Source organism: Geospiza fortis, unplaced genomic scaffold, assembly GCF_000277835.1.
Source record: "Geospiza fortis unplaced genomic scaffold, GeoFor_1.0 scaffold95, whole genome shotgun sequence".
Taxonomy (NCBI): domain Eukaryota; kingdom Metazoa; phylum Chordata; class Aves; order Passeriformes; family Thraupidae; genus Geospiza; species Geospiza fortis.
Genome location: NW_005054333.1, coordinates 5,370,005 through 5,393,296, shown reverse-complemented (window position 1 = coordinate 5,393,296; position 23,292 = coordinate 5,370,005). Strand labels below are relative to the sequence as shown.

Genomic DNA, 23,292 nt, shown 5'->3' with positions numbered 1-23,292 from the left:
CTCCATATTCAAGTTGGGGTTTTGGGATTTTTTTAATATTCCTAGAGGAGAACAAACTAGAGGACTCTGCTTCAGGCAAAATTTTCCACAGACCATTTTGGAAAGAGCAGCTCAACTTCCAGGCAGGTTATAAAGCCCCTAGCTTTTAACAGTGACACTGGCCCAGGCTGATAAACACATAGCCCTGCAAGCCAGCAGCATTTCTGCTTTGAGCTAGGCTGCCAGGAGGCCAGCCTGGATAGCAGGCTCTCCAAGGACAGGGAGAACAGCCTGGCAGGGTGCTCAGGCCTCTCATTTACAGACTGCATGCCATTCCTTTGAGGAAGGCAGATCATCCAAGAAAGCCCAGTTTGAGCTCCCCGGGAGGGAAAGCTGGTGAAAGCTTTAGGGCAGGAACACTTGCTGAGAAATGAGGGTCCCGTGGAAAATGCACAGAGCATCTCCATTTTATCCTGCACTGAGTGCCCATCACCCTGTGTTACAAAGAAAGCAGTGCAAAATAAGCTATGCTTTTAAATATAAAAAAATGGGCATATTACACATCATAAGGATACCACGCCCTGAACATGTTGTTCCTCTAACATTTGCAGTGAACCCAAGGGACTGGAGAGTAAGCCAATGCCAATGAATCTGCCATCACTTTTGTAGCAGCAGGATGAGATGGGAAGGGCTGAAATCCTGGATCCAAGCAGTATTCACTATAATTTACTCGCTACAATTCAGCCTGCTGCTTTTCTCCTTGGAGAAGAGGGGGGAATATCTGCCTGGAGCAGTGAACCCTGCCCAGCCACTCAAATCCTGTCACCTGCACGTGCACCGGATCAGCTCTCGGAGCACACAGGAGGAAGGGAGGGAGAGGAAGGGATGGAAGCTCACGGCTTCCTGAACATATGCAGCCCACTGCCCGGCCATGGCAATGTGTGCATTTTTTCCAGTGAAAGTTACCTGAGTCAGTTAAACCGAGAAGCTACAACAAACCTTGCCCATGTTCAGGGCGCCTTCTTGGTGACTGTTCCTGATGAAGTCAGTAGTCTAGCTGGGGGCTTACCAGACACACCCACAAGAAGGACTTTAGGTCTCTTATTTCTGGGTATGGGCTGCCTGGACACACCCTACAACAACCAGCAAAGTGCACAACAGGGGGGAGAAACACATCATGATTTATTACTGCCAGCACTAGCTGTAGGACATTCCCCACCCAGAAAAAACTGGCACATGAGGAATAACCTGGACTTGTGCAGCGTCTCAGGCAACATTTCTCCTTGCTGTCACCTCCAAAAGCATGTCCTAAAGGTCTAAAGGCATAGCCTTGTCTGAGAGCAGCAATTGCTGTGTTATACTACTCAGGATGGGTATGAGAAAATTGCTTGAGCTCCTGCTAAACTGAAGTCACTCATCTCCTAAATAGCAGCAACTGTTAAGTACCATACTTTTCAAAAGGAGAAGAGAAGCTGGGTACTGCTTTCCTTTCCATTTTTGGAACTGTACTGTAATCTGTGCAGCTACAGAGCTGCAGCTGACTCCACAGCACCCTTTGCAATGACCAGAGTAGCAGTAAAAATATCCACTAAATTTTTTGAGTAACAGTCCCAACATCCCCTTCTCATCTATGCTCACACATCTGTAATCTTGTTTCTAAATCCTGAAACACGATAGAAATCTGCCCCCGTTTAAAATATTCTTTGCTTGAGCATCTCAACTTTTAATTGTGCTTTGTGGATACAGTTTAAAGATATATAGACATTCTCCCAGACATCCATTGCTAGAGGGTCAGCTGAGAAACCATTTAATGTTGGGTAATTAGCCTTTGCTAATTGCCCTCCTCCCTTCTGCACACTTACTGATACAATTACACATCTAACTACACCAAACCAGACCCTTGATGCTGCCGAACACAACAGCATGAAGCTCTGAAAAAACACTCATCCTTCTCTTTTCCTACGTACAGCCTTATTTCAGTAGGAATGAACTTGCAGATGAGCTGAAAAGTATTTCTTTTCTAAAGTACATGTCTTTTTTCCACTGTCCAGTGAGCAGAAAATGGAATAAATTGCATATACATAATGGCAAGAGACATGAAGACTAGGTGGGTTTTTGTTGTTTCTTGCAGTTATTATCCTCTGCACCTTTAGATGAATATGCAATCAGAATAGAAGTCTTTACTAGGAGAGCAAAATTAGGAGACATTGTGCTATAACCACAGCAGTCAAGTTTCTGTGAATTTTCAGTCCAGTTATGAACATCTGAATAAGTGCTTTCAGAAGCATTATTAAACAGAACACTGCTTTCTTCAGTGTAACTTTTGATTGAAAATACAGTTTAAAAGAAAAAACCACAAATTGCTGAACTCCCTATCCAGGCCATTCTTTTTAATTCATGCTGAAAAGTTTCAGCCAATACTTGCATCCAAATATGCCCGCAGTAATTTTAAGATAATTTAAAGTAGTTGAAGCATTTATATGCCTTATACATTATTTAAATACACTGTAAAACCCAACAATTTGATAAAAAGCATCCTGAAATCATCTGCTATATCCTAATATAAGATATTAATAACAGCATCTGACAGTTAATGACAACAAAATAATTTAAGTATGTTGACAATTATTGACCTGAACGCATTTAGAGAAATGTAAATGCCAGAGGAGAGCAGCTACAGCTCCATGACTAATGTGTGCCCTGGATTCTGACCATCAGCTTTGCTATTTCAGTTTTGTGACCTAAATCTCCCTCCCCTACCCGAAAGAAACAAAAAACCCAAATAAGAAATGTCTTACTTGTTCTGCCTTCTCCAGTGCTTTTCTATCCGCCTGCAAAAACTGGCAGTTCTCTCTCGCCAGCTTTTGGACCAGCTCAATCCGTCCGATGTCATCCCTTCCCTGAAGCTTGCATAAAACTCCTGCCTTAAGGGTGGGAGAAAGAGCAAACAGATACTTAAATCCACAGTCCCAGGACATGACACCACCACAAATTTCAAACTTAAAAGAAATGCATTTGTTTTCTCATATTTGCGGTGCTCCGGTGCCACTTGCTGAGCACAAACAAGTCACTGCTTCCCGGTGAACAACTGGAGAGGAACAGAAGCACATCTGAATCTCCAAATGCATCTGCTCTGGAGGAAAGAAGGCAGGGCTAACTAAATCAACCTCTCCTCTGAGTGCAACTATCAGATATGCTGTGTTTTATTTGTTCCTGTCAGCCTGTTTCCTGTTACATAAGAGAACAGAGCAAGAGGTTAAAAACTCATGGGAAAGTTAGCCAGGAACAGCCCTGGAAAAAGAATGAAGTGCAACACAAGGCACTCCTAAAAATAACAGTCTACAACTCCCTCTGCTCCCACTCCAACCATTTTTCACATATGCAAGACTCGGGAGTTAAAAGACAGTTGTGCCACAGTTATTTATTCAGTAAATATCAAATCCGTATCTCTAGATTTTGTTTAGGGAAGGGAATTATATTTGCTTTAAAAGCTATGTTAGAACTATTTTTTTGGCTAATTCGGTTATTCAAGCTAAGCTGATAGTGTTTTCTCAAAATGGTTGTTTTCTAAAAATGCCAGATAGATACATATAAAAAGATGGATTCATGCTTACACACAGGCACAGTAGAGACTCATTGCAAAGTTAGCTGAAATGGGCTAAACTGCTCCTTGCAAAGTCAGTGGCTGATATCACTGTCCATGATTTGGTTATGGATATAGCTTCTGCATAACTGAGACCTGGGGCAATAATACCACACAGTTTTTATTAGCCCAGATGTTTCCTGATGGGAGCAGCAGATGCCTTGGGAGGGCCCATCATGTGGCATACCTATCAAATGGCTATATGACTTCGAAGACAATCTGCAAATAAACATCTTTCTCATGCACTTCCTTCACAGTTTGCTTTCTACTGTTCATCTTGAGTTTAAATAAATCACTACCTACTCCAGAATTCACAACATATCTTGTGAGTCAGGCCCAAAAACTAGGGATGCCCTGACTTGCTAACCCTGCAGGGTCCAATCCCCTGGCCTTGAGCAATTCCTGTCCATGACAGATGGTGTGAGTATGCCCACCCAAATCATCCTACAGCCTGCTGGTTTCTCCAATCAACAAGTGGGGGTTAAGATTTCTTCAGCTGAAGAAGAAAACAAATCCACTTTATGAATAAGTTCTTGAAGGCTGACGGAAAAAAATGGGCTCCACGACTAAGTCCAGAGTCATCCTTACCCAACTCATCTAAAGAAATTCGTACATGCCTACATTCTTTCAGTCGGGATGAAGACATCTCCTCACAAGTCTGCATCAGACACTTCTGCTCTGATGAATAAAGGATTTCAGATACAGCCTGTCCCTTGAATGTCCTGTGCTCCTCCTGAGCCCAGCCTCCTAAGGAACCCAGCTTCCCTACATAAGGAGCCTACTCCCTGGTTTGAAGGTCAGAAATCCACTGAGAATTTAAGGAATTACATTGCCTAATCTCAAATTCCTTACATAGTCCATGAGTTCAGTGTCCCTTATCTTCTAAATCAAAGACATTGGTTTATAAATCAGTTCTGACACACTCTTATCCCCTGCAGATCAGCAGCAAGACTGATTTTATCAAATGTGGAAGAATATAGTGAACTTGTTGTCCAGACTTGTTTAATCAATAGAGAAAAAGGGGCATTTAGGAAGAGATTTTTTTTCACTCTACAATAGACATTTAAAAATGGTCAGATCAATTGTTTCCTAATATTCTCCTTTTTCTCCAGTAATTTGCACAGGGAACCTAAGACTTGGGAGGCCTGATGTCTGCACTTCCAACACTTTGAGTGCTTGGGGACATCAACTAAATCAAGCCTGCTTATTTCATGGCTGCAGGATGCTTCTAGCAGAGTATTACATCAGTGTAATGTAGGCTAAGGACAACTCCAAAGTGGTATCACCTACTAGGACTTCAGGATGATAAAGATTTTGACTGTCTCTGGATCTGGGCTCTTAGTGCTGTGGAGGCACTTTCTGTACCTTCCTGTTGTGCTGCCCTGGTTCAGGAATGGCACTCCCCAGTTTAGTGCTCCCACTGAGACTAAATGAGGTGCCTCTTGCTCCCTCACCCTTCTCCTCCCCCACCTCCTTCATGTAGCTGAAGAGGAGAATTGGAGGCACAAAAGGTAAAGATCACAGGTTGAGACAAGAACAATTTACTGAAAACAGCAATGAGATAAGAAAACAACCATAACAACCGCAGTAATAATTATATATAGGGTCCAAATAAGGAATGATTCACATGGAAATCCCTCAACAACAGTACCCAACAAATCCCTCCTCCACAATATCGCAGCCTGGAAGAGAATCCTTTTCCCTGCCCCCACCAATGATAGGAGGTGGTATAGAATAATCTCTGGGTCCTGGCTATTGCAAAAATTAACCCTATCCTGGCTGGAACCAGGATGTGTCCAGAGAAGGTAGTCCATGACCTACAACAACCAGCAAGTAGAAATATCCATTTTAACATGTCCCCTCCTCCTGCCACAGTTCTTCCATTTAAAGAGTTGCAGAGAACATGAAAAAAAAATTCTTATGCAATTGGGTTTCCAGAGGATAAAAAATTTCTGGGAGGGTTAAGGTATTATTAAATTAATTGCATATGTTTAGCTCTGGGAGTAAAGAATGCACTTGAAACTCGAAAGGCTAAACCTGTTTTTTCATAATTGAGAAAAAAACTATGAATCCTTTACTTTTAGTTCTGATTTCCTCACTTATGCTGACTTTTCAGTACAAATTCTTCTGTTAAATACCTGTAAGAAAACATCCAGGTCAATTAAATAATTAATTGATGACAGCTTCTAAAACCTGGTCAGGAAAATGTTCACAGTCTTCAATTACTGGTCATTTTCACTTCTCAATACAAATTTAATTTTCAGGCAATACTTTGGAAGCTGTTAGACAAAAGGGTAAAGGCAAGTCACCCTACTTGCAAAGCATAATTTTGATTTTCATTTTGTGCAGGGACACATTCTCCAAAACCTTTGTTGGTGCTTAGACCTCTAATTTGTGTAGACCAAAACAGATACAATTACTAACATATGTGAAGCTGAAAATCAAAAATTTGCTTAGTTTAACTGGCTTTACCTTAATGAATGATAAAAGAATGTACCTTATAGTAAAGCTTTACTCCCATTCATGGCTCAAAATTACTATAATTGTGTTTGTGTAACATTTGAAATGAAATTTTAAAAAGTTTAATGGAAATGAAAGCAAATTAGTCTCTACTGAGGGTGGAAAGAGGAGGATGCTGACAACATACTTTCTGTTTCAGCATATCCATTGAAAAATATTCCTTCTGCATAGGTCATAAATGAGCATCTAGCAATGACACAGAGGTGAATTAACACATCCCTAGGAACACAAGATGGGATCTTTTATTTACATCATTTACATTGTTTATAGCATGTTTGCTTTTGAAAATTCCCTTGCTAGTTTTTTTCCACACTTCTACCAGTTTTGTCAACTAACTCAAGAGTACATCAAGCCTCTCTCCCACAGAGCACTGTTTAGAGCAGGCACCACACTCTTCAATTCTATTAACAGAAGGTTTGTGGTGGTTTGGTTTTCTCTCACCATACCTCTCTCTCTTTCTGTAGCTGGTGAAAAAATATAATTATTACTGGCTTCACCTTTAATCAATCTGAAAACTTAAAACCATGTGGCACTGCCTCAAAAGACAGGATGTCTTGCTTTGCTCCAGTTATGCACAGTTCCACTAAAATGAAAAGTATCATTCACTCCTTTAAAACAAACTCAAACAAATTTGGCCTTCACTGGATGTCATTTTTATGGTGTTAACAAACTGGAGCAAACACTGCTTTGATAACACTCCTGCTCTCCTCCCAGCAGAGCACATGAACACTTTTGTTAACTGCTCATTTAATAATTGTACAATTTTAAATGTGTTTCATATTCTTTCAAATTTTAGAAGCTGGTTTCCAGTCAATTAAAATCTGGGTGAATCAATGCCCCAATAATAAATTTTTATGGGCTTTTATAATTATTTCAGGGTAATCTTATTAGCTGGCTACATTGGAGCTTTGCATGTGCATTGTCATGTCATAAATGGGAACAAACATTTTCAAAAAACTATAACTACAGCAACTAAGTAGAACTGAGAATACATTAAATCATTCCCCCTCCCCCCAAAAAAAGTCCAATGAAAAAACAGAAATCCAGATTTTTGTGCAGTGAGGTCAGTGTTTCCCTCTGGGTCCTTCTTATATCTCTGTAATGCACTCTTGGCTACATGGCTTGTACCCTTTCAGCTAGGCTTGCTCACAGACATCAGCATAAATCCCATCTTTCTTGCACACAACTTTTCAGTTTGGCAAGATGTTAGGGAGATAAATCAGAGGCAGGAACAGCAAGCTGCATATAGGGGAAGGAGAAAAGCTGGCAACTGGTGGGGAACACAACATTTGCAAGAGAAACAGAAGGAGAAAAAACCAGTCAAGACTGGGAAAAATCAATTTTAAATTAAAAGCAATAATCAGTACCAGTACAATGAGCAATACAGTTGCACTTGCACAGCTTGAACGCATGAATGGAATGATTGAATGAATTGCAGATTAATCTAAAAAGATTCACAGAATTAAAAAGGGTAAGCAATCCCACAATAAAATACTCTAAAAGGCAGTTTAGTTTCTTCTGAGCAATATCCAGAAGTGTGCTTTGGTTGTAAATTAGGGCAGTTAGGGAAAAAAAGAAGGTTGCTGCTTGCACTTGAGTGACTAATAAGTATCCCTATTTCATTGCATGTCTACTTACAGTGATTAAAATTCAATCAAAATGTCATATGCCCTTGCCTCCTAAACCACATCTCATTTTACTTTCACATCTGGTATATGCTATGCGTATTATCTAAAAGGAACAGAAAGATAGCTGAAGAATGCTGTCCAATTGCAACATCATGGGATTAATTCCCAGAATAACCATCAATCTTATTCTAAATAGTCACGTAAGATGAGATCTAGCAGACTTGTTCCCTCCTACATGCTCCCTGCACAGAACATCGAGGAAAATCCATTTCCCAGAGCTATTGAAAGCAGTTCTTCAACTTGTAGATCTGGAAACATTCCCAAGACTCCATTAATCTTACATATGTACCTGTGCATCAGAGGTATCCTTGAGATCTTCTAGTCCTCTTATTTCTTGACTGCTGTTTTCTTCATTTTGATGAATTGCTAAAAATAAGAAAAAGGAATATATTGGAAGAAGGCAGGTTTAAATCACAAAAAGCAGCAAAGTGGCATGGCCCACTTTAGATCAAATAGGATGACCATTCAAGGAATGTTTAAACTTTAGCACTCTAGTAAACTCCTGGAGTGGTTTTGGACATCCTACAAGGTACACCTTATTGGGTTTGGAAAAATGCTAAATACAGCATACTTTATTTTTCCCCATGCAGTAAAATCCAGTACTAAATAATTATAGTCATGTTACTGTTAGTCCTGATAAAACAATGACATTTAAAGGAGCTTCACTTTTCCATACATTGTAACAAGATATCATGACTCCTAAGCAATAAAAAATAAGGTCTCCCTCTTCTTCCATTATATTGCAGAAGGTCAGGTCGAACTAAACAAAATAAGCAGATTTAGCCCTCACCTCAGACTTGTAAAATTCTTTGTAAGCAAAGTGATGTCAATCTTAACAAACGTTATGACTAGCCATGAAAATCATCTCCAGAAATAAATGGTAGCAGGAGATGTTTTATTGAAAGTTCTTCGCTGCTGGCATAATAGAAGAAATGAGCAGCCCCACCCAATTAACATGACTTAAATCACTTAAAACCAGCAAGTTTTTCTAGACTTTAAAGTTTTGTATCAAACTTGTAATCCCCTGAACGGTAAAAACCAGAGCTAGGAGTTTATCCAGCTAAAGAATCAAGGAACCTCTTGTGAAAGAACACCTCAGATTTCTGTATTGCAAACAGCTTCATCTACAGGCAGTTTTACTATCTATACCCCAAGCTACCCTTTCAGCCAGCACAGCCACCTGCTGTATTTTGGTGGGACATTGAACCCTCAGATGTACTGAAATGTGACAGGTTGGGAGAGTCAGACCCAACAAAACACATGCAAGGTGACTTTACCTTATGCTGTACACATCACCTTAGAAGAATCACACTCAAATATCTTTGATCTTGAGTACACGTTGAGTGATTTCCAGGCTTAGCCACAGCATTTGTGACACCAAAAGCATCCTTGAAGCAGCAGAGCTGTCATATCTATTTCCTGAAAAACACCTTATGGCTCATGGCTTTGGTGGATGGGTGGGAGGGCTGAGCTGGTGTGCTTCATCCTGCCCACCTCCTCTCTCCTTCGCCCCTGTGTACCTGAGGTGCTCATCAGGCTGCATCTGAGCAGCCACAGCCCAGAGCACAGTGTGTTCAGACAAGGATCACCAGTCCTGTGTTGCCTTAAAGTTATGTCTGCGAACTGAGGCAGCCCAGGATTTGATTGATGAGCAAAGGGAGCAAGAGAAAGGCTGGCAGGTAGCTCTACCACCTTCCCCAGGCATCCTCACCTATGCAATCCTCAGCCCTCAGCCTGAATCTCCAGACATAACCAGGTTACCATGGCCAAGCTCATACACCTAATGTGAGCCATGAGGTCCAGCTTGGTGTGCCTGCATGGGTGCTCTGGGTCTGCTGCAGACAAAAAGCAGCCTAATGTTTAGGCAGCATCTAGCAACTTAAAGGAAAAGTAACTTTGGACTGTTCTTGACCTCTAAAATAAATTGTACAGATTTATTTTTTCTTACGGCAGGATTGCTGCTGATATTGCTATGCCATATAGGATATAATTTTGTTTCTTCCCCCACAGTTATGCTATCAAAAAAAAGGTAATAAAAATGTAATTATAAAGGGGGAAATTAGTCATTCTGTCAATACAGTTTATACCATTACAGGATCTTTTAAAATCCATTATCAGATTTCTGACATAAATCTTCACCATTGGGTTTGCAGACATCACTTTACCAGCAAACCTCTGAAATGCAAGGTGAATACTGAGAACACAGGGTCAGACTATAGCTGCAACAGACAGCATGTATAATGGGCATTAGATCCCAGCATATTTAAAGCTAGGCAAAACCAAAACACTCTTGGGATATTGTGGCATACCTCTGTCCCAGTCTGGAAAAGGAACAGCATAATGACCCAGTAATGAGAGGGATGGCCTGAGCAGCCATGTGTGACTCCTGCTTTTCTGGTGCGGGGCAGGGCTTCTAAAGGCAACCTATTTTATCCAGTCAGGCTGGGGGGTCTGTGCAGTTCCTTCCTGTGTAACCCATCTCCCAGCCTTTCTCTCCAAGAGCTGCCTCATCCTTTTGCACAGTCCCACACGTGCATGACCCTGTTCTACCCACTGCCACTGTGGGAGACATGGAGCACTCAGGACATTGATTTGTTGACCCCTACAGAACAACCTGCCTGAGAGGAATGCTGCAATGCCAGAAGGCATTAACAAATGCTAAAAATTGGTTGTTTGAGCAATTTCTCAAATTGTTAAGTCTGCATTAGCAGAACATTTCCCCAATTCTCCTTTCAATTTTCTGATTTCTTCTGTAATCAGTTTGCTGCAGGCACTCATGGGCAAAATATCCCCCCAGACTCTGGCTATTAATCATGGCATTTAGAGGAGTGGCACCTTGCTGGTAACAGGGCCATGAGTCGAGGTTTAAGTGATTTACATTGATCCAGCCAGCTTTTCCACAGTCCTGAGCAGATGGGAGCTCCACAAACAGCTGTGCCAGGGGAAAAGGTTAGTGCCTGCCAACTGCAGGCTTCTTGTCACAGGCCTCAATTACAATTGTCTCCTTCCCTGCGAGTGCCAGGGCAAACACCCCAGAGCATCTTCAACCAAAGTGAACACAGAGACATTCAGGGAGCAGCACCTCTGGCTGACCTGGTTGGGCGGGCAGATGAGAGGATGGTGTCTGGCCAGGGAGGCAGTGACAAGCAGCAAACACCCAGAACTGAGGGCAGCAAGATCTCTTAGCTGGCACAAAGGGGAAGAGAAAGAGGGTGCATGTCCACAACCCACAATTAATATAGCTATCCTTGAGTGTTGAATGATTTTAACATGAGCAATTTTAAAGATGATGAAAAAATTGCCTCAGTTTAAGTGCACTCTAAGTGAATGGCTTAAAAAAATAAAAATGAAGAAAAAGTTTTTATATAGCAATTTCACAACTCAACTCCAAAAAGCCTAAATGAGTTTATAATCCAGACCCAGCTCTCCTTGGCTTCAATGTTGTTTAGACTGTGTAAGGAATGCAGAAAAGAAGCAGTAAATATTTTTTTAAAGGAAAAAGAAAAACAACAGACCTCACACTGACGTTCTTGCAGCTCTCTTGGGAGAGAAGGAGCATTTGACCTCTTTTTCATGAAATTTCCATCACAAACTTGATTTTTTTGTCCCCCTTGCCTCTTACCCAAATCCATAAGGACCAGCCACAAGTAAACCATTTAACTTCACTCAGGGAGCAACACTCAAGGAATCTCACCATCTCATACCTTTTTCCCATCACAAGAACACAGTCCCTTGAAGGCTGAAGTGGCCACACAGACAAGCAACAACCCCTAATTATATTTTCTTGGTTTCTGTAGGAAAATGTTACTATGTGTTTTGTCTATAAAATAGAGAAAACCCACATATTTCTTAAAATACTCTGGTATCTTTAGAAATTTATGGTACTGGGGGCCATCACATACATGTAAGAAATTGACTGCAGTATTTTTGGACACAGTATGCCTCCTAACCCCATAACAACACATGGACATTCCTTGGATTGGCCCAGACACTACTCTCATAGGTTATTGTACAAGCAATAAAAGTTCTGTCACAAAATATAAGAATTCAAGGATAACTTCCTACTTACTGCTAGCTGGCCATTTATTTTTTGATTTAAAAAAATTGACATAAAGTATTCAACCATAGGAAAAGCAAGCGGAAGCTTAGGGTGGGATGGGAAAGTATTTCCCAGGCAAATGCTGATTCTGGAATTGTACATACAAAAAAAAGTTGTGAACTTTGGAGCTGAGCCAAACATTTCCTTCTCCAGCACCATAAATCCAGCTTTGCTCCTTGATACAAATATCCCAGCATGTTTTACAAAGCAGCAATAAAAGGGAAAGGCAAAGGTAGTTTACCCTGATCTATATGTATCCATTTAATGTTATGTTTGGGTTCAGGCTTGAGACCTGAGACAGGAAAAAATTACAAAAAAATGTAGAGTGATCAGTTCCCTTTTCTACCTGCAGCATTTCTCCTTTGGAGGAAAGGTCTACATGAGTGAAAAAAAAAAAAAAAGTCAAATGAGCATTAGCTTGCTAATGTGCAGTTCAAATATGTCCATTTGCAAATTAGTCTGGGGAATTCAAGATTTTGATATTTTATGGTCACTTAAGGATCACAAAGGCCATCATCTGATTTGAGTTCCTTGTGGCCCCACAGAGCAGAGCTGAGATTTTGCTAGTAGATTCTTCTGTAAACTTACGTTAGGACAGAGAACTCTTGTGGGGGAGAGGTTTGTCCTTTAGTAATTCCATTTCAGATCATTAAATCGGCAGGAAAAAATAATCAAGAAATAAGAAACCAAAAGAAATCATTTTGTACCTGCTACTAGAGCAGAATCAGCCATCACACAGGGGTGTGAAAGGAAAGGGAACATAACCATTGCTCGCACTGGAACCGACCAACCCTGCTCCCCCTACTTTCACAGTCGTGCCACAAAGTTTACTGTAGATTCCAGGCTTTGAATCTACACTAAAGGGATTTGTCTTTCCAGCAGCAAGGAAAACAACACAGAGGCTAAAGGGGTCACCTTAGCTATATAGGCTGGCATCCACTGAGGGTAACAACAGACACCAGCAGCACTACAAACCTTCCCCTGCCCATGGAATAATCTGCCAAGCTTACCCACAGAGCAGTGCCTCCATGACACACTCTGCTTTATGCCACAAACTTGAAAGTAATTAATTACATTAATTATATTTGATGAGTAAGATTTTTAAAAGTCACATAATATTACAAGCACGCTATTTCATTTTAATGCTTTGACTTGTTCAATATAGCAGAATCATTTGCCCAGCTGAAAGTGGGAAGCATAGTTTAAAAAAATCCACACATAAAGCAACTCCTGGAACCCAGAGCATTGTAATCTTCCCAGAGGCTTTACTTTATTGTGCTTTCTTCCTTTCCTATAAATGAAATTTCTTCTTTCTACCCCTTCTGGCTGCAAAGATAACCTTCTCAACACAAACCAAGGCACCAGCGTCATTCCGCTGCTGCAGCCAGCCAGACTGGAACAATAACACCAGGAGAGGTGTGAACTTCCTCCTTTGGCTTAATAGGGTGTTAACTATGAAAGCCAATTATTTAAATGCTTAGGAAAGGACTGCCATCACAGTTAACCATTTTGCTGCTGGACAACAGGCAAGGACATGCCCATCTCTAAGCAGCTGGCTCTAGGTGGCACCCACATGGCCATTCCAGTTTAGCTTCCCATCACTGCTGGCTGTCCCACACCCCTGTACTTACTGCTCCCACTCTGCACGGCCACAAGGCATTTGGGATTTGTGGATTGGCAAAGGATTACCACTAACCTGGCTGAGAACAAAGCACCCAGGCAGCAGGCAGGGGGACAGGACACCCCTGAAGGTAACGCTGCTGCCAGACCCCTTGTGCCACACAACTCCAGCTGCAGCCCTTGAGCTTGCTGTGAAATCCATCTATTGAGCTTGCTGTGAAATCTATCCATCTAATCCATTTATCCACCTGATTCTGGGGGACAATGGCCCATAAACCACCTTCAGCCGACATGCGTCTGCACTGCCCTAGGCTGCTCCTAAGACCAAACTCGCTTAGCTCGCTGCAAACCCTCCGGCTCAGCCTCGGTAGCAGCTGAGCGTGGGGGATTCCAGCTGCACAAACGCTGCCAGGCTCACCAGGGACTGCACCGGCTGCATGGGGACTTCACTGCCCCCACAGCCCCTTCAGAGGTAGCTCTGCTTGCCATACAAAGCTCAGTCACCCCTAAGGCTATATTGCTTATGAACTCAGAGATGCTCCTTCATTTCAAATGCAGACATTAATTTATTATTTAGTATTGTTCTTTACCCTGCTAACATCCCAGAACATCAAACTAGTCTGCCCTTTGTATGATTTCAGTCTTCTCAGTACTCTGTGATCACAATTCATGTATGAATCTCTTTCATCTAGCCAGTAAGTAAAAGGCACCTACGTGCTGTCTACAGATAGGAGACATATTCCCACCTTGGAAGAGTTAAAGAGACTTCTGAACACAGGGACTTTGTTTATTTGACAAGCCAGCAGACTTTCACTGCCCCATCCCTGCTGGATGGTTACAGCCTGTTGTGGGAGTTTTTTTTGTCCCTGTCAAACCAACAAGACCTCAGGAATCTGCAAGAATATTCCCAGGGGAGAAGGCTCCAGAACTGCCAGCAGCCTGCACCACTTGATTTATTGTCAGCTTCTGAGAAGCTCACAACTTCTAGATTCCTCTTATATTCCAAATTTTTAAGAGGAATGTTTGTTTCTCTTCTGGAATTTTTGGGTTTTTTTTTTTTTGTTTTGTTTTGGGGTTTTTTTTCCAATGGAAGTTGCTGGCGTGAAGCTTTTAAGAAAAAACACAACCTCCCTTTTTATTTTTTTTTATCACACAACTAAGCTAATTTAATTATTTTTGAAAACTTTACTGTTATTTTGAACAATGGAACTTGTGATATCCCTTGTTGTTCTTTGCGGAGGGTATACAGCGAGCTCTAGGGAGGTTGGTTACTATGGCAGCTCTGAGCTGTTTGACAGTGTTATAATGTTTGCTGATGCTTATTAATTTATCAGAGTGGAAAAAAATGAATAGCTCATACTGACACCACTGAGGAAACTAAAAGCCAGATCCTCTAGGCTATGCAGAGCACTAGTGCTGAGCAATGGAAAAGAAGATGAGCAGCCAGTACATGCTTTGCAAACCTCGGATTTGAGGACCATTTTAGACCAGACCACATCCTCATGCATGTTCCTGCATTTTCCAAGTTCTGTTTCCAAACCAAAGGGGAAAACTAACAAGCACTGAGTATCTCTGAAATCCCCAAAAGCTCCTTGTAAGAGAGCAATAATCCCAGGAACAAAACCTTCCAACTGAGAATTGGTTCCTTATTTACCATGAAAGAGTAATCTTTGCTCAGAAATTACTGAAAAGAGAAAGCTTTTTAAGCTCATCCTTAACATGTTTCCTTTTATTAGCAATACAAAAATTGCCTTTGAGCTTTCTTATTCCTTCCTGCTACTTCTGCATATATACATGCAAATTACCATACAGATTTCCCTTCACTGAGTACATTACATATCTCTGAAACAGTTGGCAGACCCCTGGGGGGTGTTGCCCAGACAGCTGTGCAATCAGCTGAGTAAATCAGCTAATTAAAGAAACAAAGAAAATGCAAAAAATTATTAGAGACAGGCTCCCCCTTACAGCATTGTTCAGCACCTCTGTATGTAAAAAGCACAGCAAGCACAAGATGGAATAAAGGTACTTGTAAATCAGTGAATGAACTATTGCACAAGTGACAACGATGCCATTTTCTCTCAAACTCTAATCTGGGATGCTATGATATTTATGCTTTGTAGTTTAAATCAATTTAACATAAATTACTCCAGCATTTTATTTTACAATTACAAAAGTGTGAAATGTAATGTTGGTCTCGTAACTGACTTCTGTACTTAGAAAATAGTCATTAACTTCTGCTTGACCTTAGGTGTAGAACTAATATTGAATTTGCACAGAGGGTACTCATTATTCTGATTAGTTTCCATGCAGAAAAAGAAGTTCCCAAGGGTCCTAGTGCTACAAGCCATTTCTCAAATCTCAGATAGGAAACAGGACTCCAGAAAATGATGCAAGAGCATTTCCTCTCATTTCAGAGTTTATCAAAAGGAACAGATAACAGCAAGGGTATGTATCTCCAATCTAAACAGAGCAAAGCCACTGTGGTAAGAAAGGAGGCTGGCAGATGTGGATTTGGTCTTGCTGATCACCATTAAGGCACCATTCCTTCCCTCTGCTTCTAAATGACCACAGGAAGGACAAACTTCAGTTTAAATGAGACTCAGGTCTGCCTACATTATATAGCCATTATAAATTAAAAAATGAGTGTACCAAGTAAAGCCACCAATATTTCCCAGCTCAGTCAGATAATGGTCATTTCACATTATTGTACAACTGGTTTTGTTAGGAACTTCTGTTTATTTTATTTGTAAGAACCAAAGCCCCAGGCTCTTATATCTGGCTTTGAGGGTCCACATTTCATGCAAGGTAGTGGTGCATTTGAGTAACAAAATTTGTAAAACACCTCTGGCTAAACGAGACAGGCATTTTTTAATAGATAAACAACTACTGTTGATTCATGTGGCCAGAGGAGATTTGGTTTTTAATGCCTGGCCCTTTGTGATGCATGCAAAGATAAAGCCATATTTCATACTCACCTTGTGAACATATGAGGCCATATTTTTTATCAAGGAGAAAAAAAGTGAAAATTATATGAAAATGCTGTAGGATTACTACAGGAACAGATAAAATCAAGGGGTTTTGTACCAATTGCAGCTCAAGGGGAACCATTTGATGCTTGAATGCAGAAAGTTCTAAATTTTATCCAGTAATTGTAGATATTTGTTCTCATGTGCATGATATTTAATTTTTTTAAAAAATCACATGGTAGTGAATGTACCTATAACAGTTTTACCTGAAATTATATGATAGAAGGATGGAGAAGAAAGACCCCATCAAATAATCAGAGAATGGTTCCTGGGAACAGATCAAACAAGGAGGTATGGGCTGTTGCTGAGCAGGCTGGTGCAAAGTGAAACAGGGCTCTATTCCATGGAAACATCCCCCAGGCAGGGCCAGGAAAGGAGCAGGAAACAAAGAGGACCCTGAATAAATAAATTCTGTGAATTCATTGTAAATGCCTCTCCCAAAGCCCCAGTAAACAAAACATTCACCTGGGGGTTGTTTTTTGCACAACTGCTGTCTTTGTGACCTTACTGTGCTACCTCTTTTTGCATATGTGCAAAATATCTTTCCCCTACACAGCTACTCTGCATTGCTGATTTCTTCTCTGTGAGTACCTCAGATCACTCAGAAAGAACTATGCTCAGGTTCTAACAACAACTGCAAAAACAAAACCATAAACTGCCAAAATCTCTCTCACCACAATTCCCAGCAGCAGAGAGCTCTTTTCCTTCTTTTTCCAGGTCTGAGTCCATTCTGCTTTATATCAGCAGTTGAATACACAACAGCTGGTAAGTGTTACTCTGTAGTCCTTTCACTGATGTTGTCCAGGGCATTTCCCACCCCCAGTATCACCCAGGGTGGGCACAAATGAGCATCATTCTCCAGTCTAGAAGGGGTCTGATCCTGCCGTTTTGTAATGATGTCATTTCTGTGCTTAATCTTAGCAATAATGGAAGAATCTCATGTGATGCAATACATCATTGCAATACATCAATGTAACCCCCATTGGCCCCTAGGTGTAGGAATTCCCTTCAACAGGGCACAAAATGTTTTAAAAGGATTGCTTAAAGAAGCAAACATGATTAAAATCATAGAATCACACATAAATTATGCTGAGTTGGAAGGGACCCATTAGGATCATCCCTGAGCAGGACACCCCAGGAATCACACCATGTGCCTGAGAGCATTGCCCTAAAGCTTCTTGAAGTCAGAAACAGCTGGTGCTCTGACCACCTCCCTGGAGAGCCTGTTCTGGTGCCCAAGCACCCTCTGAGGGAAGAACCTTTTCCTGATATCCAAACTAAACCTCCGCTGACTCAGCTTCATTTGAGAGGCCATTTCCTTGAGTCCTGTCACCAGTCACAAGAGTGAAGAGGTCAGTGCTGCTCCTCTGCTTCCCATCATGAGAGACTACAGTGAAGTCTCCCCCAGTCTCCTCTTTCTAGGCTGAACAAACCAAGATCACCTCCCTTACTTCAAGACCTGAAACCACAGACCTTAAAGAAAGACCCTAAAGTACAGTGTAACTTTTAAAATATTCCTAGCTATGTTTTCAGGGGAAGCTTTTATTTTGAATCACATTTCAGTGGGCAGGGGAAAAGTAAAGATACAGTCACCATGACCTAACAGAAGCACAACAGTCCTGCACCTTCACTTTAAAAGTGGCCATTTCTCCAGGGTGAATCCTGTAAGTATCATTTGCAGAAGAATTTGCAGAAGAACTCTCATTTCACACAGTTTACTAATTTCAGCACTTGCTTTAAACAACTGGGTGCTTGGAGGAACTGGAGGTTGTAATGAAATGAGGTACTACTTAAGTAAGCAAGCCTATTGAAAAGGGATATGAAGAGAACAGAAAAGCAGTAAGATCCTACTGATTCACCCTTTTCCCACCCTTCAAATTTTCTCAGTTTTTTCACAAGGGAAAATGCACACTTCTCTGGCACATGACTGTCACTTTATTCTGTAAATAGGACGAAGTTTTTTCATACTTCATTATGCCCTTTTTCAGTGGCATAAGTGGTAACAAACTGTGCACGTTTTACTCCAAAGATATTGAACACCTGGTTGTTTATGAAACACGTAAATTCAATAGTCCTTAATATGTTTGAAACTTACACAAAATGCTGAACTGGTCCATTCTTGAATGATCTTTGATCATGTATTTGTTATGTAATTTTTCAAGTGTGTATACAAACCTTACTAAAATTTGTAATGATTTTCATTTCCTATATAAAAACACTTCTACAAGTGAATAAAATGAATAACATAGCATAGGACATTCAGATAGCACCATATGACAAAACTTCTGCTAATTATAGTAGAATAAATTTACTGAGAAGTCTCAGAAGGATCTGTACTACTTGAGGAAATGGGCTGAATGATAAAGATGCAGTTTTCTGAATTACTAAGCTGATAAAACAGCTTAATGGTGCCAAGAGTGTCTTACTGGGCTCCTTCCCACACACCTCCACCTCTCCATCCTGATAAGAAGCTGCCACCCTCACTTTGTGTCAACTCCAGCACATGTTGCTGCTATACTGTATGCTGCTGTGCCTGCCCCATCTCAAAAGTAAATAATAGATGTAGCAAAGATAATCAGGTTTAATGGAAGAGATTTGGTATCAGGAATGACTGGTGAAACAGCCGGGAAATGAGAGAACTCACAGGGGTACGACAGATGTGCACAAAATCCTGAATAGTATAAAGACAAATAGGGAATGGATTATTCACCACTCTCTGTTAGCAAAGAGCTGTATCACAACAGAGTGAGGGTCATAGGAATGTGTTAAAAAAAAAAAACAAAAACAAAAAACAAGAACAAATATGTTTTAACATACTACACATGTGGATTGTGAGACTTGCTGCCATAAGAAATGATGAAGGTCAGGAGTATAAGCAGGCTTAAAAAGCAATTTGATAAATTAATGGAGAAAAGGTCCAGCAAGGGTTACCTACCACAGCACTGTGGGTACAGCAAAATCCCTCTATAACAGGCTGGTAGATGCTGAGTATGTACACAGAAGAACTGTACTTGCTCTGTTTCTCTACTCTAAGCATCCCCTACTCATCACTCATGGTAGGAGCATGGCTGGATGGACTTTTAACCTGACCCAGCCTGACTGTTCTCATGTGTTTAACCGGGCTGACATTGCCTGCAGTGTGTTGGAGTCAAGTCACGCAATCAGCCCTGACAGCAGTGCTGTGGAGGTGCTGCAGTGCCTGGGAAAAGGAATAGCTCTTCACAGCTTGCTTTTCATTCATGTCGGCAGAGCTCAAGCCCCAGTGACTGCTTCATATTGAATCACCTGCACTAAAATAAAAATACGAAGCAAATCACATAGGCAGTTAGGTTCTGACAGAAGCAATACAAAAGAAAAGGGGAAGGCTGGCTATGCATACATGTATGTAAGAATAGAGTGGAGGCAATCCAGAAGACCTCAAATATGGAGTTAATACATTGCAAAAATCATATTATTATAAATTGTTATACATTATTATAAAAAATGTAAATGACATTAAAAAATCAATAGAGCTTGCCAATTCAAGAATGGCATGACTAAAATGTATTTAATTATATAGTGGAAACCTGAATATCATTCATAAGGGGGAGAAAAACCACACACAAGTTCTAAGGCATTTGTGGCTGCCCTGCCTTTCACAGTGGGAGGGAGAAGCACCCACAGACCTGCTGCTGCTCCTGCAGTGCCTGGGGAGAAGCTGAGTCACCACCTTCCCACTTCACCCATACCCTGTCAGCTATTATCTTAATCAGCCCCCGTATTAATAAACACAAAGACAAGAGCCATGCTCTTATCAATTGATCCTTTGCACAAATAAAGCTACAGAAATTTCTTTTTCTATGAAGGGATTTGCTGGGTGATGCCATGGGTTTGTGCACAGAAATGCAAGGCATCTTGTTTGTGGATGGGATTAACAGCAGTACAAAGCTTTTACGTGTCAGGTTTTGATCAGTTCACATGTACCTGTGTAGCTTTGCCACCAGCTAAAGCCTCCCGCCTTAGGCTATTTGCTGCTTTTATCCTTGTTTTAGCTACCATCTCTAACACATAAGAAACATGTCATGAACCATGACAAGCAATTGAGATAAATGCCAACCCTTGTAAAGCTTCAGAGGGGAGGCTGCATTTGTGTTAGGTTTCAGCACATTTGCAGAAGCTATCAGAAGACAGCAAGGTATAAATAAACAAAACAATTTGATGCTGAGTGCCCGCAATTAAAGGAAAAGTTCCTTTCTGCTCCAGTTATTTGTTTCCCCAAGACCTTTTACCAAACCACAGAAGACAGCATTTAATCTATTTATTTCTAAGGTTAGGCAAGAATTATTTCAATGCATTTTTATAAGCCACAGAGAAGTGCACAAGCTCATTTCCCCCTCCTAGGTCACCTTTATCATGAGAGCTTTATTCTAATGAAATATAAATGTGATTTCAAGTCAACAGTGTTACCGAGGTCCATCAACACTTCAGAATTACAAACACTTATTTTACCCTGGTTTAGTTTAATTTGCAAAGAAACTAAAAGTGCTGAGCTCCCTCTGCATGAAGGCTCTCAAGCATGTCTCTGTCAGCATATGCCTTGTTATCCTTGCAGTACACATCTGGAATATGAAAACAGAGGCTTTTTTCCCACAGCACAGAAGTCTTTAATTTTTCAGGTTCCTCCTTTTTCTTTCAGCATCTGCCAGTTTTATAAATTTCTCCTATTCTTCTACACCACAGTAAAAACAGAAGAAAAGCTCTTGGGGAAAGGCATTCTAACCCACACCCTGCTGGTGTTTTATTTTCTGGTAGCAGACATTCCCCATCAAGTCAGATCCTGTACTAGGAAGAATTTGATACTGTGCCCTACCCCACAGCAGGCTCAGGTCTCTACCTCGGTGTTTGTCAGCACATACAGTGTGGAAATCTCTGCCACAACCAGAACTGTAAAAGTTGCAGTTACCACCTGCCACATACATATACTAGGTAGCAAACCCAAGCTTCATTTAAACAAAACCAAACTGTTTCATTCGGGTAACCAAAGGCAATACTGGCCCCCTGCCCACCAAACACAGTAAATCTTCTTACTTGGAGCGTCTTCACCTCTTGTGCACGGAGCTGTGGTGTTTAGGTGCTTGTGTAGTGCTTTCCATGCAATTTAACTTAGTGATTACCACAGCAAATAATGCAAAAACTTAAATCAGCCAGTTTTTCTAGTACAATTAAATCACTGCAAAGGGTCTTTCTAAGAGCAGAGGTACATCCGGAAATTAAACTAATTCAGGAACACAGTATATAGTCCTTGCATTAGGCAAAAATGCCTTTTTTTTTTAATGGGGGGAGAGGGGGGCTACTAATCTTTAGGAAAGCTTTTGATTAATGAACCAATTACCCTCTGCAGCCAGGTTCCAGACAGAGGTTTGGACCATGCCCATTGCCTGCCCTCCCCACTCACAAATCCCAGGGTGGATGAGCCAGGCTCCCATGCCATTCACACCAGCCTGGACGCTACCCAGGGCAGCTGGCCCAAAAAGCCATGCTCCACTCTTTTCAAGCCAAAATAAACTCTCTGTCTGACTTTTGGTGGCTTATTTCCTGGAATTATGTGGAGTCTTGGAGAGGATTAGAGAAACTATATCTTTGAAAGATACTGTGGCTTACAGCTCCAGAAGTACTTTCTCTGAAACGTGCTTCACTTCACCAGGCACAGCAGACCAGAGCTTGATCACCCACAGTAACTGCTACACTGTGAATTTAACCACCAGCAGTAAAATAAAGGAGCATAAACAACCACCCTAATTTACTCTGCACCTACTTTACTGAAGGCATTAACTTAAATTAGACCTTACAGTTATGCCTGATCATACTCCCATTTTTTATGGGCATCCAAGATGGGACATAAAGAAATGCAAATTTCAACAACAAGCACACACTAGTTAAACTGACTAAAGGGTTATCTTTTGTTCAGATCTGAACAGATATTTAAAGTGTTTACATTAATGTATTAGGAAAGGCTGGACAGCACTGCAAAGCTCTATGAGGAGCTTTGGTTTTTTAAGGCTGTAATTTTTAACTGAAATATTTCTACCTGTTCATTGAGGATTGCAATTACACCAGTAAAAGGGAGACTCCAAGAGATATCCTCTTTTTGGATTTTCATCTCTTGCACCTCATTCCTAATCCAACACCCATCCCATTTTCTACTCTAACAACCATTCACCAAAAGGAAATAACAGACTACTTCAAGATAAAAACAACTCTTTTTGGGGAAAGACTTCTACTTATAGCTATAGAAATATTTGCTGACAAAACTGCTTAAAAGCAGAGAGATTTATTATACCTCCATAAGCAGAAATTAAACGTACATGGCACCATGCTCAGCCCACTTAGCAGCAAAACAAAGGATTACCTTGAGCACTTCTTTAAAATAGCCTGTTTTCCTCTGCACTGAGACAGAGCAGAAGCATTTCCATGTTCAGCCATTACAAGTCAGGTGGGACTGGGGTGACATCAGGTAAGGGCAAGCAGCTGAGGGGTGTTGACTTCATAAGCTACTACAGCACTTTCAGAGGTAAAGCTTTCCCATATAAGTAATTCAGGCCTGAATTCACACTCACATTTGTGTTCACTTTCTACAGATTCACATTTATAGGCAAGTGTGGGTATAACTTATAGGTACTTCTATTTCCAGAAAAAAACAGCATCAAACTATGTGTAGAATATTTTTTTTAATACTTT

The 23,292-nt window shown here is 40.9% G+C and overlaps 1 protein-coding gene across 1 annotated transcript in view; it reads right to left on the bottom strand.

Moving 5' to 3' along the window:
- The window catches only part of RAPGEF5 (Rap guanine nucleotide exchange factor 5), a 155,605-nt gene that overhangs the window by 88,092 nt on the left and 44,221 nt on the right, over window positions 1–23,292 (bottom strand). Inside the window, exons 9-10 of the mRNA XM_031057634.1 lie at window positions 8,120–8,196; window positions 2,778–2,903 (exon numbers count right to left, since the gene is read on the bottom strand). Coding sequence (XP_030913494.1) covers window positions 2,778–2,903; window positions 8,120–8,196 — 203 coding nt within the window. The remainder of the gene's footprint in view (window positions 1–2,777; window positions 2,904–8,119; window positions 8,197–23,292) is intronic.